The sequence below is a fragment of the Solanum dulcamara genome, chromosome 8 (genome assembly GCF_947179165.1).
Source record: "Solanum dulcamara chromosome 8, daSolDulc1.2, whole genome shotgun sequence".
Taxonomy (NCBI): Eukaryota; Viridiplantae; Streptophyta; class Magnoliopsida; order Solanales; family Solanaceae; genus Solanum; species Solanum dulcamara.
This window is the reverse complement of record NC_077244.1, coordinates 1398830-1416659: the sequence shown is the minus strand read 5'-3', so window position 1 is coordinate 1416659 and position 17830 is coordinate 1398830. Positions and strand designations below refer to the sequence as shown.

At 36.5% G+C, this 17830-nt stretch overlaps 2 protein-coding genes across 5 annotated transcripts in view; both read right to left on the bottom strand.

The window, feature by feature from the left end:
* The window catches only part of LOC129901676 (putative late blight resistance protein homolog R1B-13), a 49426-nt gene extending 33999 nt beyond the window's left edge, over nt 1–15427 (bottom strand). Inside the window, exons 1-3 of one of the 4 annotated variants that reach the window (XM_055976926.1) lie at nt 15086–15417; nt 14108–14188; nt 9575–13526 (exon numbers count right to left, since the gene is read on the bottom strand). In XM_055976926.1, the coding sequence (XP_055832901.1) occupies nt 9831–13526; nt 14108–14155 (3744 nt within the window). In that variant the 5' untranslated portion in view covers nt 14156–14188; nt 15086–15417 and the 3' untranslated portion in view covers nt 9575–9830. Of the gene's footprint in view, nt 1–9574; nt 13527–13976; nt 14189–15085 lie in introns of those variants that run through there. The other 3 variants (XM_055976927.1, XM_055976928.1, XM_055976925.1) reach the window with 3 other exon arrangements.
* On the bottom strand, nt 1455–5219 carry LOC129901679 (putative late blight resistance protein homolog R1A-3). The gene is made up of 2 exons (XM_055976934.1): nt 4256–5219; nt 1455–4225 (listed from the first exon to the last, which is right to left on the bottom strand). Exons 1-2 carry the CDS (start codon nt 5210–5212, stop codon nt 1475–1477), a joined length of 3708 nt encoding a protein of 1235 aa, XP_055832909.1. The 5' UTR covers nt 5213–5219; the 3' UTR covers nt 1455–1474.
* Nucleotides 15428–17830: the final 2403 nt, after the last annotated feature.

Below are 17830 nucleotides of genomic sequence, written 5' to 3'. Positions count from 1 at the left end.
TTACGAAGCCGATCAACAGTAACAAGTTCATATAGTGTCGATCTTCTATTGGCCTAGTAGAAATGTAACATTGCAGTAATTGGGTAGAAAGGATGGTGTGAAGACTTAATTGATTCTCAATTAAATCTTCAAGTGGGAGAATGAAAGAGAGTCAAAAAGGGAGGAAAAGGAAGTCAAAAAGAGGAGGAAAAAGGAATAGAAGCCAGCAGCAAAACGCATTTTTGACATAAATTAAGCAACTTTTCAAAAACAATTTTTCAAAAAGTTGACAGCGTAATCGTTGCCCTTTTTGATAGGAAAATGCGTATAAAACAATTAATGCGTTTTCATCCTCCTATAAATAGAGGGCCTCTTGCCCTCATTTAGATCATCAAAAAAGAGAGAGTAAGAATATAAAAAGAGTTATACACCAAGATAAATATTTTAGTCTTGAGTGTCCTCTTTAGTAGTTGTTCCTTTTACAAGAGAGGAGTGTTAATTGTTGTTTTCTCCTTGTATTAGAGAACAGTGTACTCCCATATTTGAATAGTAAAATCCTTTTACCCCGTGGTTTTTTCCCTTTATCTATTTGAGGGGTTTCCACGTAAAATTCTTGTGTCCAATTTATTTTCATTATTTATTATCATATCAAATTTTAGTTATGGTGCTTCCTCCTCCAACATGGTGCACATGAATTCCACCATTCTGCATCAACTCTTTGGACGTGAAGATCCCACTTGTTGCTGCATTGGAATTTCTCGGTAACTTTTTTACCTGAAGAGTTTTCACATGTTTGTGATAATGGTATTTCTTGAAAGATTTACAAAAAAGCTGAGATATAGGATAACTTGCATATGGTATAGAGGTTGCCAACCTTTTGTTTGACTTCCTTCTTGCCCATCTTATCAGAGTAAGTAATCCCATAGAAGAGGCATGCCTACTAGGAGGCGAACTGAGCGTGGTGGATGAGATGGGGAGCAGCAGGGAAGGATTCTGTTTTTTGACGGAGACACAGAAAGTTTCTGAGGAAGAAAGAAACTTTAATTATTTATGCTTCAGATTATGAACTTTTGAATAACAATTCTTTAAACATATGTATTACAAAAACAAAAGAGTGGTTTATCAGATAAAGAAGAAAACAGAAATATTCAAGAAAACAAAACCTATAACCATATAGGTCAGGGGCAGATGTATATTGTCGAGACATGATATAATTAAGTAATTAAAAGTGTGTTCTCTTTAACAATTTAAGTTTTTAGATAAAATGATCACACACTTCAACAAGGTATCAAAGTCCACGTAAAGGCGGTGTGTTGAGACATAATATAATTAAATTAGAAACAGAGCTGGACGGAATCTAGCAAATTTTATACAAGTAAAATTAGAAACAGAGCTGGCGGAATCTAGCAATATAAAAGTTTATTTATATCATATTATGCAAGAATCAGACAGCAAAAGAATGGATAAGAACCTGTTCACACATAATGCTTAAGAGCTACTTAAATAACGGAATATTATTCCGGCCAATGACTTGAAGCTCGTCCCCTCCCCTCATATCTTCAGCATATTCCTTAATCTTGAGAGTAGAATCTTCAAGTTGAGGGCTCTCTACAAGTTGGATAATTTTCAATGAACAAATATCCCCGAAACTAGGCGGAATCTCCTCAAGCTTACAACATCTTTGCAGTTTTAATTTCTCAAGTGCGGGAAAGGATTCCTCTCCAGCCTCCCACTTGGAAAGATTCACTTCGCTCAAGTCCAGAAATTTGAGATTCTCAAAGGTATCTTCCTCGCCCATGTTCCATTCTCCCTCCTGAATGGTTATAAAATAAAGGGAAAACACTTCAAGGTTGGGCATTCTCGCTATTGTTGATAGTGAATCGGATGTCAGTGGAAAGTCAGAAAGATACAATATTTTCAAATTCGAAGGGAAGTGAAAATCCCACAGCCGATTTGTCACTACAGAGGGCCCACTGTCATTTATGTTTGAACTTTCAAAAGCTACAATGAGTTCTTCTAGTTCAGTTAGGCAATCCAATTTCGGGAACCAAAATTGCTCTGTTGAATAATCCCATGATTCCTTGAGCTCAAGTGAAAGCACTTGAAGATTGGGAAGCCTCTTGAAAATATCCTCTGTATCTTTCGAGTAGAAAAGCATGAGACTCCCTAAATATCTCAACTTCTCTAACTTTGTATCCTCTTCTATCAGTATTGATTCATCTGCATCCAAATCAAAGAAACAACAAGCAGTCACGGACAGCACTCGCAACTTTACAAGATCCCAAATTCTCGGTAATAGTACCAAGGTTGATTCTTCATTATACACCCACAGGGTTTCTAGATTCCAGAGGTTTGAGAAAGATAAAGGTAGGGATTTAACTTCTGTCCCAATTTGTAAGAACTTCAAATGATTCAACATGCATATTTCATTCAGCAAAGAATCATTCAGATTGATAAAAGAGGGATCCAGGTTCAACACTCTAAGAAGCCTCAAGTGTCTTAGGTGAAATGTATCGCAATCACTTTCGTCCAGCTTGTCTCCAATTATCCTCAAAGAATACAGGTGTTTACCAGAATGGCTTTTATTAATTGAATCGAACAGGACCAAATCGTTAAACACCAATAACTGACTGTTATAATCAATGGTCACCATACGTGGCATCAAATATGAAGAAGAAAATCGAGCACTTGGACTTATTGAGCCAAATAACTTTTCCTTTGTTGCTTTTATCAAACAAAAGTCATGCACAAGATCATGAAGTTGGCAAGCTGGTTCATCACCTAAATCATTGAAAGAAATTACCAAGCTACTGGAAATTAAGTTATCCAAGTAAACCTTCGTCACTTCTTCCACACTCTTCATCTCCATCTGTTCCACTAGTCCTTCAGCACACCATACACATTTCAACACAGGGATTATCACTGCAGTGTCCTTTGGATAACTTGCAAAGTGAAGCAAGCATGGCTTCAGGTGATCTGGCAAATGGTAATAACTTAATTCTATAACCTTCATCACTTCCACTTCACTGTTGAAAATAAAGGAATTCAAATTATTTCGAACTTCAAGCCACACAGTCTTTTTCTTTTCCCTCCCAGCAATGACTCCAGCAATCAGATCAGCCACCAAAGGAAGCCCTTTACAATTTTGGACTATTTCTCTTCCAACATCCAATAGTTCATCAGGGCAGCTCTCGTTTCCAAATGCCCGTTTCTCTAATAACTCCCAACTTTCTTCTGGTCTTAGCAATCGAAGGTCAAGAGGATCAGTGCTGCGCTTTCCGTGCAAAGCCACTTTCTTTTCTCTGGTCGTCAATATAATTCTACTTCCTTTCTCAACTTCCGGAAAAGGTCTTGTTAACTCATCCCATTTTGAGGTATCCCACACGTCATCTAAGACAATAAGATACCTCTTTCCATACAGTTGTTTCCGTAGCTTATCAGCAACATCAATATTCTCACGCAATTTTGAATCCGAGCCATTAACTTGATTAAAAATATTATTCAACAAATTCTTCTCGTCATATTCTTGGTCGACTGTGCACCATGCACGAAGGTCGAAATGACTAGAAACTCTCTTGTCATTGTATACTTTGTAAGCCAAAGTAGTTTTACCTGAACCAGCCATACCAGTGATCGAAATGACATCTAGATATGCCGGTCCACTGGTGAGCTTTCTAATTATCAAGTTTGTTTCCTCCTCAAAACCAACAATTATTTTACCAGTTGTCAATGACTTGCTTTCAACTGGCTTCTTGGGAGAGTTTACAACAATGAGGCTCTTGTTCTTGGAAATCTTCTCAAGTAAATTGGAGATGTCTTCTTTGATAAGCTTGATCTTATTTATGGTGATGGGAAGTGAGAAAATAAGATGTAAGAGACCATTATCTCTAACAATAATTGAATCAATGACATCTTTTGCCTCATATGCTATATTTAAAACACATGCCCAGAGATCTTTATACAATCCTTCCTCAATATTCGCGAAAAAAGATCTTATGAATTCCAGATCTTCTTTCACTAACCCAATTTCTTCCTTTATCAAAGCAATTGAAAAAGCAGTGGAATCTAGCAAATCTTTTAAGTGTATGAGTAGAAGATGCATGAAGAGCGGTCCATCACTCATGGGGAAGCAACTTTGAGATGAGTTTGGGGATTTCAAGTAAACATGCCTGAGATCTCCCTTCAGGAGTTCAATATCTTTTAGCAAGTCTAGTGTTGTACGATTTGTTTCATTGGTACTCTCTTTCTTCATTGATTTCTCATCTAGGCCACGGACAAGAGTTATTTCATTGGTACTCTCTTTCTTCATTGATTTCTCTTCTAAGCCCCAAACAAGAGTTGATACCTCCTTGGTAAGTGCTCCAACGCGTGCCAAGAGATCAAAATATGTGTCATTATGAATCAAGTCAGTAGGCATGTCAGTAAGAATAATCAACAGGAACTCCATCATGACGTGAATGTCTCGAGCTCCTGAAATGCTTGGGTTAATTACAGTTACCATGTGCTCTTGTAGATGAATCAGATATTCTCTAAGAATGACCGGAAAGGTTTCCAGGAGCTGTTTAATGAAGCGTCCAACTTCTGCTGAAGTTGAAGATTTCAAATTTTTATAACTTGTGTGCACAACCTCCAATTCAACTGGAACAATCTTCAAGAGTAGATGTTCTAACGTGATGTGCTGAGAGTCTTCATCAGTCTGATCATCCTCATCTAGCTCGGAGAGTCCAGACTGTCTAAGACTCTCCCAAAGAAAGAGTCCTACTCTCTCAGCCATGAGTTGAATCTGAGGTAAGACATATTCAACAATATCTTGCTCAACGCAACCATTCACTATCAACCCATGGAAATCTTTCATGTTGCTACACACATTCTGAAGAATCACATGCTGAGTCACTAATGGATATATCTGCTCAGCAAGAAACTTGGACAGATGATGGAGATTCAGGAGGAGGAAGTCCAACTGATCTTCAGTCATGATGGCACTTGATGTAGAACGAGGACATGAGCTGAGACAATCATCGATATTATCCATGAGGCTACGAAGGACATGGGGCATGTTGTATTTACACCTGACGTCGTAGTCAACATCAACCAAAATTGATTGAAACAGATCTTTAACCACTTCTCTTAGGGAAGTCATTACATCTTCAAACTGCTCCAAATCGCAATAAGAAAGCAGGACGTTTGCACAAATTAATGCCAGCCCAGATTTCAGCTTTTCAATTAGATCCATGTCAAGAGCTACTTGATTTTCTTCATTTTTTAACCTCTCCATGATATCCAGAACATTGACAACGTCCTTGCGAAGAGAAGAAAATGACACCTGCCAAAAGACCAAATGTTATACTCCTATCAAATTTTCAAAGCCACAATTCTACCATTTAATGCCTATTTATTCTATATAGGCACCTAACATAGCTGTAGAGAGCTTTCTTAAACATACCGATGAGTTGTTTGCTTTCTGTTCCTCTCTTTCTTCATGATTTTGTTTTCCTCTTTCCATGATTGTAATTTTCACTAGTCAGTGAAAAAGTAAATTTTCCTTCCTTTCCTTTCAAGTTGTCAGGATCTGACGTATACAGAGTACCTACATAAAACTTTATCAGGAGAAAGAAGGAAAGGAGTAGAAAAATAAGACAAGAAACTGAAGAAAAGAAGCATTAAAAAGTCAAAAAAATTGTAACCATTCGCTTGTTGTCAATTTTTTTTTTTCACACAAACAGATTTTCATCTTTAGTAGTTGTTAGCAATTGTATTTTCAAAACAAAAAATGTTGGTATATATTATTCTTATTAATTTTGTTGAGATATTGATCAAGGTCAGATAAAATTATTTTGACGAATAGTAATTTTAGATACAATTAATCTCTCACACTAGAAATATCAAATATTAATCACATATAACATGTTATGGCGTGAAAACATAAACATAATATCCCAAAATTGTTGCATTTTAAGAGAAGGAGTTAATAAGATAAAAGGAAAATACAAGTCCTAGATATTCAAGAAAACAAAACCTATCACTACAAATATCTTTCCTGTTTTTATGCCTCGTATATTATTTTATCTACTCCCCATCATGTTCTTTCATTCCTTCAAACCATATAATTTAACAAACTCAATGGCCTGACAAATGCGGATTCTAGCTGAATAGGGCCCTTAAAGTCCAAGAGTGGTGTAGAAAGTAAGCTATGGGATTCAGAAAGACTTTTTGTGAGAGCAGCTGAAATAAATGGCAAATGAACTTCAAGGGCCAGCAATAGAAAGAAGAACCAAATAGATATCGACAACTAATCCCACGATTAAAATATAATTCATCGACTTTTCAAGTCTTTCTAATAACCATCATCATCTCAGTCTTCTTAATCAATTTTTGGAAATATGTACGTCTACCTAATATTGATATTACAAGTTGACTTAGACTTGTGGAGATTGTTACCTTGTGAATGAAGATGATGTCTGATGCAACTTTGGTGTTGTGGTTTTTGAGATTTGACGGGAGCCTACGAGCAACAGTAAAGTTGTCTCCATGTAACCTATAGGTCATAGGTTTAAGCCGTGAAAGAAGCCCCTAATGTTTCTACATCACACTCCTTGGGGTGCGACCCTTCCATGAACCCTACTAACATTGGATGTTTTGTACACGAGACTGCTTTATTTATGGGACATTCCTAGTGTTTCTTGTTAATCTTCTTGTTTATCATAGTTCCCCTTAGATCTTACGGTTCGAGTTTGTTAAATATTAGACGAAGACTGAAAGTGCTCACTTTTAACAAATTTAAAAGGATCAAAACGGCTAAGAAAAATCTTTAAGAGAAAATTTCAAACCTAACTCAAACATAATAGATCATTTTCTCAACCACCCCCATCATGTTATTATGTTGTCAATAAAATCAAAGGTAAAATCTTTCTATTCTATCTTTGAGTCAAAATGAAAAATGAAATCCCTGGTAGAAGATAGAGAAAACAAGAGACTTTGAAGATGAACTTACCTTTTGATGGTCTGAAGTTTAGAAATAGAAGGCCTTGTTTGAGAAATAATGTTGAACAGTGGCAAAGAGAGTTATTTGCTAAATGAAGTATAGTTGAAAGAAGAAATAAGTAGATCTGGATTTACAATAATTCCAAGATTATTAAAATACAACTCATTGACTTTAGAATTATTTATCATATCCATATATGTATTCACATGGGCAGATTGTTGTTTATCATTTTAGTCTAACAGAGATTGTTTATTCAACTTGAAGTAATTGGCTAACGATGAACTAGGTATTTTATGAATTGATCTAATATTATTTGTTGCTCCCCCATGATCTAGAAAAGAGTGAATGGTGAGTCATTTGCCTGGACACAAGGATCATCCATGTTCGAGAAATTCTAGATTCGCCTCTGAGTCGTAGACTTTTATTAATAGTAAAAGCCTCAAAGAGGAAAGTACAAGCCAATCAGGCCAGACGTTACCTTACTAATCCTAATGAGCCCCTTTCCTAACAAGAAATTATATACGAACCAGAAAGAGAAATATGATACAATTGTAGTCACACTACATGCTATTATTTGAAATCTCTTAGAGTCAATACACCTACACATCTTCCTTTTACTGTTCTATCGGGGGTTACTCCATGTATTGCTTGACGTAAAACTGATAGTGGATTCCTCTTGGATGATTTAGGTAGATATCTGGGTGATACATCCTGGCTTCTCTAGCCACACTTGAATAATTCTGAACAACAGATTCTTCACCCCTGTCCAAACCTTCGTGCATTAGATTTTTAATGAGATTCTTGTCCGTTGTTTCACAGCTATCGGAACAAGATTAACAGATTTAACAAAAACAGTTGCATATATGTATTCAACATCAAGACTCCAACATGATTAGTCCACATTATGAAACAGAAGATAAATTTATCCCAAATGAAAGGACAGATAGCATTTCTCGGAACGGTAACCATATGCATCGGGGTTCTGAAGGAGATCCGCTTCCACTATAATTCTACATTGAGCTTGAAATTGCCCTCCGGCATAGTAGGTACTTGTCACCTTAGAGTTAGAACCACCATCTCGTGACTGCTCAAACTTCATCATGAAGTTATTTTTTCGAGTTTGTTTACCAAAGCTCATCAATCCTATACTTAATGGACTTAAAGTTGCCTCCTGCAGAAAAATAGCACGGTTAGAAGAATTATTAGTGATTAAAATGAGAGTCTATCCAAAATTGAAAAAGAATTAACTAGGATGAAGAATGTTGATATTCATGACAAATTCAATACTTCTGTAGCTAATGGCTCTTGCACATTTGGATTAGCTTTCAGCTTCCCTCATATTATCGCAACAACCAGTAGTGTTAGTACTCAAATAAAACTTGTTGTCTGCTAAGCAGTCTACCTCTATTCAGGGATTTTGTGATGCTGATTGGGGATCTTGTATCAACATAAGAAAATCCATTACAGGATATCTGGTCATGTTTGGTGATACATTGATTTCTTGGAAGTCCAAGAAACAGGCTACAGTCTCTAAAAGTTCAGCAGAGGCTGAATATAGGAGTTTGGCATCCACAGTAGCTGAAATTGTTTGGTTAATTGGATTATTCAAAGAACTGAATGTTGAAGTGCAGTTACCAGTAAGGTTACATTGTTATAGTACAGTTGCTCTACAGATTACAGCCAATCGAGTATTCCACGAGAGAACCAAACACATCGACATTGATTGTCACTTCATTCGAGAGAAGATACAGAATGGACTTGTGCACACTGTGCATCTATCGAGTACCAAAGGCCTAAATAAATTGCAACATTTTCATTTTCTATCCAAGCTATGGATGAAGAACATCTTCATACCACCTAGCTTGAAGGGGGGGCATTAAGCATATAGAGGATAAATGAGTTAAGAGTCGAGCTGAGCTGTCAAGTTTGTTATGATGCTGAGCTATCAAGTTTGTTATGATGCATACAACTGTCAAATAGTTAGTGCTTAGATAATTTTCTGTTATTAGTTAGTTAAAGGAGGTTAGTTAGGTGCTAGTATAAATACGTTGCAGTGTACAGAATAAGAACTAGTTTTCCCTTTCTTCAATACAAGGAAAATTCCCAATTCTCTTTGTTTCATATATGGAGTTGTATGAGCTGTAGATATTCTGATATAACACACGTGAATTCCACTATTCTGCATCACAATTCAAACTCTTTGCACGTGAAGATCCCACTTGTTGCTGCATTGGAGTTTCTTGGTAAATTTATTACCTGAAGAGTTTTCACATGTTTGTGATGATGGTATTTCTTGAAAGATTTACAAAAAAGCTGAGATAACTTGCATATGGTACAGAGGTTGCCAACTTCTTGCCATCATATCAGAGAGTCAGTAATCCCATAGCAGTGGCATGCCTACTAGGAGGTGAACTGAGCGTGGTGGAGGAGCTGGGGGGCAGCAGGGAGGGGTTCTGCTTTTTGATGGGGACACAGTTTGTGAGAAAGAAAGAAACTTCAATTATTTATGCTTCAGACTATGAACTTTTGAATAACAATTCTTTTCGATGTATTCAAACTTTTCTTTAACCAACATAAAAGGTTATTTATATCATATTATGCAATATTTCAATTAGCAAATGGATACGTTGATTTGAATTTTGAAGCTCTGTGTCGAGAGCCACCATAATTACAAAGCTATGTGACACTTTTGTTGGAATATATCAGTACTGTTAAACTCTTCAAATATATTTCTCAAATATTTCTACTTAGTATTCACAAATAGACAGTTCAGCTGAGACTTTCATCAAACACATTGTAGACATCTTTTAACAAGAATCAAAACAACAAAAGATTGGAGAAGAACATGTTCTCACATAATGCTCAAAAGCTACTTAAATAATGGGATATTCTTCCGGCGAACAACTTGAAGCTTGTCCCCTCCCCTCATATCTTCAGCATATTTCTTAATCTTCCTAGCGGAACCTTTAAGATGACGGCTCTCTACAAGTTTGATAACTTTTAATGAATAAATATCACCAAAACTAGGTGGAATCTCCTCAAGCTTACGACATCTCCACAGTACTAATTTCTCAAGCACGGGAAAGGATTCCTCTCCAACCTCCCACTTGGCAAGAGTCACTTCATTCAAGTTCAAATATTTGAGATTCTCAAAGGTGTCTTCCTCTCCCATGTTCCATTCTTCCCCCTGGATGATTGTGTTCTTAAGGGTCAAATTTTCAAGGTTGGGCAGTCTCGCTATTTTTGATAGCGAATCGGATGTCAGAGGAAAGTCAAACAACCGCAATTGTTTCAAACTCGCAGGGAAGTGAAAATCCCATGGCCTATTTGTCGCTGCAGAGAGCGAACTGTCGTTTGTGTTTGAACTTTCAAAAAATATTCTGAGATCTTCTAGTTCAGTTAGGAAATCCAATTTCGGGAACCAATATTGCTCTGTTGAATAATCCCATGATTCCTTGAGATCAAATGCAAGCACTTGAAGATTGGGAAGCCTTTCAAAAATATCCTCTGTGTCTTTCGAATAGGAAAGCATGAGATTCTCTAAATGTCTCAACTTCTCTAACTTTGTGTCCTCTGCTATCAGTATTGGTTCATCTCCATCCAAATCAAAGAAAGAACAAGCACTCATGGACAGCACTCGCAACTTTACAAGATCCCAAATTCTTGGTAATAGTACCAAGGTTGATCCTTTATTACACACCGACAGGATTTCTAGATTCCAGAGGTTTGAGAAAGACAAAGGCAGGGATTTAACTTCTATCTCAATTTGTAAGAACCTCAAATGATTCAACATGCATATTTCATTCAGCAAAAAATCATTCACCTTGATAAAAGAGGAACGCAGGTCCAACGCTCTAAGAAGCCTCAAGTGTCTTAGGTGAAATGTATCAGAAAGACGGTTGTCCATCTTGTCTTCAGTTATCATCAAAGAATAGAGGTGTTTACCAAAATGCCTTTTCTTATTTGAACTGAACAGGACAAAATTGCTGGTACAATCAATGGTCACTATACGTGGCATCAAATCTGAAGAAGAAGGTGGAGCAATTGAACTTATCCGATCAAACAACTTTTCCTTTCTTGCTTTTATCAAACAAAAGTCATGCACAAGATCATGAAGTTGGAAAGTCGGGTACTTACCTATCTCATTGAAAAGAATTAACAAGCTACTGGAAATTAAGTTATCCAAATAAACCTTCATCTCTGTCTGCTCCACAAGTCCTTCAGCACACCATAAATCTTTCAACTCATAGATTGGGATTGCAGTGTCCTTCTGAAAACGTGCAAAGTAAAGCAAGCATGGCTTCAGGTGATCTGGCAAGTGGTCATAACTTAACTCTATAACGTTCATCACTTCCACTTCACTGTTCAAAATAAAGGAACTCAAATTATTTCGAACTTCAAGCCACACAGTTTTTTTCTTTTCCTTCCTTGCTACAACTCCAGCAATCAGATCAGCCACCAAAGGAAGCCCTTTACAATTTTGGGCTATTTCTTTACCAACATCCAACAAATCATCAGGGCAACTCTCGTTTCCAAATGCCCTTTTCTCTAATAAATCCCAACTTTCTTCTGGTCTTAGCAATCGAAGGTAAAGAGGAGCAGAGTAGAGCTTTCCATGCAAAGCCACTTCCTTTTCTCGAGTTGTCAAAATAATTCTACTTCCTTTCTCAACTATAGGAAAAGGTCTTGTTAACTCATCCCATGTAGTAGTATCCCACACGTCATCTAAGACAATCAGATACCTCTTTCCATACAGTTGTTTCCGTAGCTTATCAGCAACATCAACATTCTCACTCAATTTTGAATCTGAGTCACTAACTTGATTAAAAATTTTATCCAACAACTTCTTCTCATCATATTCTTGGCCGACTGTGCACCATGCACGAAGGTCAAAATGACTAGATATTGATTTATCATTGTATACTTTGTACGCCAAAGTAGTTTTACCCGAACCCGGCATGCCAGTGATCGGAATGACATCTAGATCTGCAGGTCTACTGGTGAGCTTCTTCATTATCCAATTTGTCTCCTCCTCAAAACCTACAATTATTTTACCAGCCGGTGATGACTCGCTTTCAACTAGCTTCTTGGGGGAGTTTACAACAACGAGACCTCTGTTCTTGGGAATCTTCTCATGTAAATCGGAGACCTCTTCTTTGATAAGCTTGATCTTCTTTATGGTAATGGGAAGTGTGAAAATAAGATGTAAGAGACCATTATCTCGAACAATTATTGAATCAATTACATCTTTTGCCTCATATGCCACATTTAAAACACGTGCCCAGAGATCTTTATACCATTTTTGCTCAACATTCACAAAAAATGATCTTATGGATTCTAGGCCTTCTTTCACCAATCCAATTTCTTCCTTTATTAAAGCAATTGAATAAGCATTGGAATCCAGCAAATCATCTAAGTGTCTCTGTAGCAGATGCATGAAGAGAGGTCCATCGCTCATGGGGAAGCAACATTGAGATGAATCCGGGACTTTCAGATAAACATGTTTTAGATCTTCCTTGAGGAGTTCAATATTTTCCAGCAACTTTAGGGTTGCACAATTAGTTTCATCAGTACTCTCTTTGTTCCTTAATTTCTCTTCTAAGTCGCGAACAAGAGTTGATACCTCCCTGGTAAGTGCTCCAACACAAGCCAAAAGATCAAATAATTTGTCATGATGAATAAAGTCCTTGGGCATATCAGAAAGAATAATTAATAGGAACTCTATCATGACATGAATGTTTCGAGCCCCTGAAGTAGTGGTGGTAATAACATTTATCATGTGCTCCTGTAGATGATTCAGATAATCTCTAAGAATGTCCGGAGAGATTTCCATGAGTTGCTTAATGAAGAGTCCAATTTCTGCTGAAGTTGAAGCTTTCAAATTTGTAAAACAAATGTACATAACCTCCAACTCAATTGGAATAATCTTCATGAGTAGATGTGCTAGCTTGAAGAGTCGAGACTCTCCATCAATTTGATCATTCCAAATGAAGTGTCCTACTCTCTCAGCCGTGACTTGAAACTGAGGTAAGACATATTCAACAATCTCGTGCTCAACGCAACCATTCACTATCAACCCATGGAAATCTTTCATGTTGCCACACACATTCTGAAGAATCTCATACTGAGTCACTAATGGAAACTTCTGCTTAGCAAGAAACTTGGATAGACGATGGAGATTCAGGAGGAGGAAGTTCAACTGCTCCTCAAGCATGGTGGCACTTGATTTATAATGATGATGTGAGCTGATACAATGACTGATATTAACCCTGAGGCTAGCAAGGACATGATGCATGTCGTAATTACACCCGACATTGTTGTCAACATCATACAGAATTGATCGAAGCAGATTCTCAACCTCTTGTCCTTTGACAGTCATTACATCTTCAAACAGCTCCAAATCGGAATTTGAAAGCTGGACGTATGTACAAATAAATGCCAGCTCCGATTTCAGCTTTTCAATTTGATCGACCACGTCAACAAAATTTTGATCTTCTTCATTCTTTAACCTCTCCATGAAATCCAAAACATTGACAACGTCCTTGCGAAGAGAAGAAAATGATTCCTGCCAAATGACAAATGTTCTATCAAATTTTCACAGCGAACATATATATATATATATATATATATATATATATATATATATATATATACAACAACAACAACAACAACCCAGTGAAATCCCACACCGTGGGGTATGGGGAGGGTAAAGTGTACGCAGACCTGACTCGTACCAACATAGGACGGTTGTTTCCGAAAGACCCTTGACTCAATGAAAGCATAATATATATATATACACCATGCAATATTTACTCCATACAGGCAACTAACACATGCACATGTATTTTATGCGACTCTGAAGAGCTCTCCTTTAGGAATATCTTATGAAAATTGATGTTATCTATGTGACTTAATACTTCATCTAAAATTATTGGATACTTGTTATATACTTTATCTTCTAAGGAAAAAAAGTCAAATAACACAAATTAAACAATGGAAAAAAGTCGAAATATACCCTTGTACTATAAGATTTAGAGCAAATACACCCTCTGCTTAAGAAATGGCTTAATTATAGCCATGTCATTACACAATTGTCTCGAATATGCCCTTTTCGACTAACAGAAGTGAAAAAGTTGAGTGACATACTGCTGAGTTGTTTGCTTCCCCTCTCTCTCTTTCTCCTTCATTTTCCATGACTCTAAGTTTCACTGCTCAAATTCTCCAGATCTGATGTATATAAAACTCTATCAGGAGAAGCATAAAATTTCATCGCAGAAAACATTTTTCGCAAATATAAATTTCAATTGTTTTATGGGTTCGTTATCTCATTAGGATTGATAAGGTAAGGTATAGCCCCTTGCTTCACTACAACTAATAGAGGATTTATCAGCAATTATATTACGACAATTATTTAGTGGCAATAATATGGGTATTTATAACCACCAATCTATATGTATAGATTGCTTTTAGCTTTATCTTTTCAGAGACAGGAGAATTCCTTCTGTACTTACAAGAATACTACATAGGGAGAAGAATTTCTTGACTCAGGAGCACCTGAATCTATTCTTTATGTGTCCCACATCCGCCTATGTTAAAGCATCCGCCCATTCCTAAAGGAAATGTTACTCAGGGATCAAAAAAGAAAACTGGTGCTTCGTCAGAAAGACTTGGTTCGTAGGCCTGTTAGCGCTCTCTTCAACCTACTCATGGCTAGATCAGTCGGTTTGGGGTCAAATAGGAAGAACTAGAAGATAGGGCTGGGGAAAGACCCGGACAAGGAGCCCGGCTCGCGTCGTTCCAACAACCGGTGGGGAGCACCTCCGTAGAAAATCGCAAATTAGTCCAAATACCTTTCCGGCATTAACCGTGTCGTTAAAGGCTTTAGCATGAATGAGCACTTTGTGGTACAGTATTAGCAGAAGTAAAATCAATTTTAAAATGGATAACATAAATGAGTCTTTTTTCAAAGTTCGATCGACATATTTAAATTTTATTAGCAGAAGAAAGAAACATAAAGTCTCATAGCAGAAAACATTTTTGCAGATATATATGTGTTTACTTTGTAAAAATTTTGTACTCCAATTAGAGATGTGAGTACCAAAATAAAACACACTAAAGACTAACCTTTTTACTTGATGAGATGGCTGCTCTACTCCTCTCTGTTTTCCTCCTCCTTCAAAAAAGAAGCACAAAATTTCTGAATAATTTTGTATTTCCAATTAGAGATGTGAGTACCAAAATTATTATTTAGTTGATGAAAAATCTGATAAGATTTGTGTGGAGGAGAAGATAGTAAGAAAATGAAAAAAAAAATCAGTCAGCTGACATTGGGACACAGGCATTCAATGTTATGTTGGGAACATTTACCATTCTCAACTAGAAATATTAATAGCTGAAAGGCTGAGCTATTTAATGTATAGTGTGGTAGACCAAATAATGATACTAACTCACTATATGAAAGCAATGTTGAAATCTGAATAATAATGAACAAAGCAAAGTAACTCAACTACTTGGTTTCATACATATATTTAAGGGAAAAGAACACTTTAACTAGGAAGCGGTAGTGCTGTCAAAATGGGTTTGGCCCGTGAGGCCGGCCCAACCTAACCTTTGAATTAAGAGGGGTTGGGCTAAAAAATTTCAGCTTATTTAGGAACAAACTTTTTAGTTTAGCCTCATGTAACACCCCGAAATTTTTTTCGCAAAGACTCGAACATTTCTTCACGTGTGTGTAGACTCGAACCGAATGACTTGTAATTTTATATATGAGTTAGAATCAATTTTTAAGTATTTGAAGTGTGTTAGATGTGTTTAGGGGTCATAAGGGATCTCTAACACCAAGCCGAGTCCAAAGAATTCCAATCGATTAAGTTTTAGGATAAGTTAGTATAAGGGTCAACTTCAAACGACCATATCTCCTATAATATAATGAGTTGGGTGGCCCATGACCTATCAAATTAAAGGTCTTTGAGTCTTCTTTCCAATTCCACCAAGATTGCATTTTTTGGAGTTCGTAGTCAAAAGTTATGATCATTTTAATATAGACTATAACTGCAGAAATTTCAGGCCTGGGGCTACAGTGGCGCCCGGCGCCACTATAGCGCTAGAAACTGGTCTCTGTAGTTTGGCCCTTGGCGCGGCGCGCCACTAAAGCACTTTCAGGTTTTTGGATTCGTTTTTCAGATTTTTCTATAGAAAGGGCATTCCGTACTTTTCCCCACCTATCCCAAATATAACCCTAGCCATTTTGGGACAAAAAAATGAGTTCTTCATCACACCAAGGAGGGTTTTCTCCTCATTTAGGCATGGAAGACTTGGAGAGAAGAAACTAGAGAAGAAGAAGAGGAGTTAGATTTCAAGCCATTTCTTCAAGTCTTGATTTCCTTCGATTTCCAGGTATGTAAGGCTAACCTAAAATATGGATTGAGTTCTTCCATATGCCCCATAGATGTTTTGGATGAAAATGGTAAAAGGCTTGAACCTTCTAGGAAGATTTTCTTGAATTTTTCCTAAACTATGGAATATTTTTATATACTATTAATTGATGGATGATTTTCATGACTTGAATTATTGAATAATTATCTTTCTACATATGGACTACAAATGAATTTTTGTCTATAAATTCATATGTATTGATGGTGTTCTTGAGTTGAGTTTTGTTGAGAGTATGGATTCATGTATTCATTCACATGAACCTAAGATGAGATTTCTTTTTGTCATAATTGTCTTGAGGTTGAGATTGATGGGTTTTTTTGTGTGTATATGTATTGATTGGAATGAAAAGAATGAATTGGGATAGTTATGAATGTGAATGGCATAAAAGGAACGAACCTTGGTAGAGCTAGAATGTCTTTTTGTCTCTATAAATTGAACATAGAATTAAATAAGGATTTTGGAGCAAGATGTTTGATGATGATGTTAATGATGATGTGAATGATGAGGTTTGATGATGAGGTGAATGATGTTTATTTAACTAAGGAAAAATGATTAATGAAGAGGTTATATTGATGATGATGTTTTGATATGAAATGGATTGGAGTCTAATGTGACTACATGATATGTGATTTGCATAATTTGATTTGATTGGAGTCATATGAGTATAAATGATTGTTTGAGAAGGAGTTTTAAATAAATGATTTGTGAACATTTTTGCATTAACTATTTATACACTATTTTGAGTTTAAAGAATGATTATTTTCATCTTTGATTTAAAAAGAGTTTAAGCATGAGTTGAGTTTGAGAAGTCTTTTAATTATTTTTGAACATTAGTATTTTGAGTATAAACGAGTTGAGCATTTTTACATAAAAATGTCTATTTTGAGTTTGAGTTGAGGAGTTGAAATTATGTTTTAAACGCATCTAATATTTTCTGCATTCATTGAGTTGAGATGGTATCAAATTTTTAAAAGAAGAGTTTGATGATTGAGATGAGTTGATTGTGAATGAAGGTCCAATGAGACCAGATTGAACGAGTTTTGAAAAGACTCCAATGAGACTAAATGAGTTGATTTGAAAATAAGTCCTAAGAGACTAAATGAGTATTTTGAGTATTTTACTCACTTGATAGATATGAGCATATTGAGTCTTGGGAGGAGTATCGAGCACCGAATTGGGTAAGAGTATAGTCCATACTCGAACCAATAACTACGTCGCCAAACGTAGGAGAGGATTGGACAGTTAAAGTCGGATGTTTCCTAAATTACTATCCTGACATGATAGGACTTGATTGGTTATGGATCCATGATTGTTGATTCGTTCATACCCTGACAAGGTATGAACGGACGTGGCAACAACATCGGCTTGTTGTACTATCACTTGCTTATATGGTGATGGTTGTCGGTTAGAGAAACTCCCAAATTGAGTGGATTG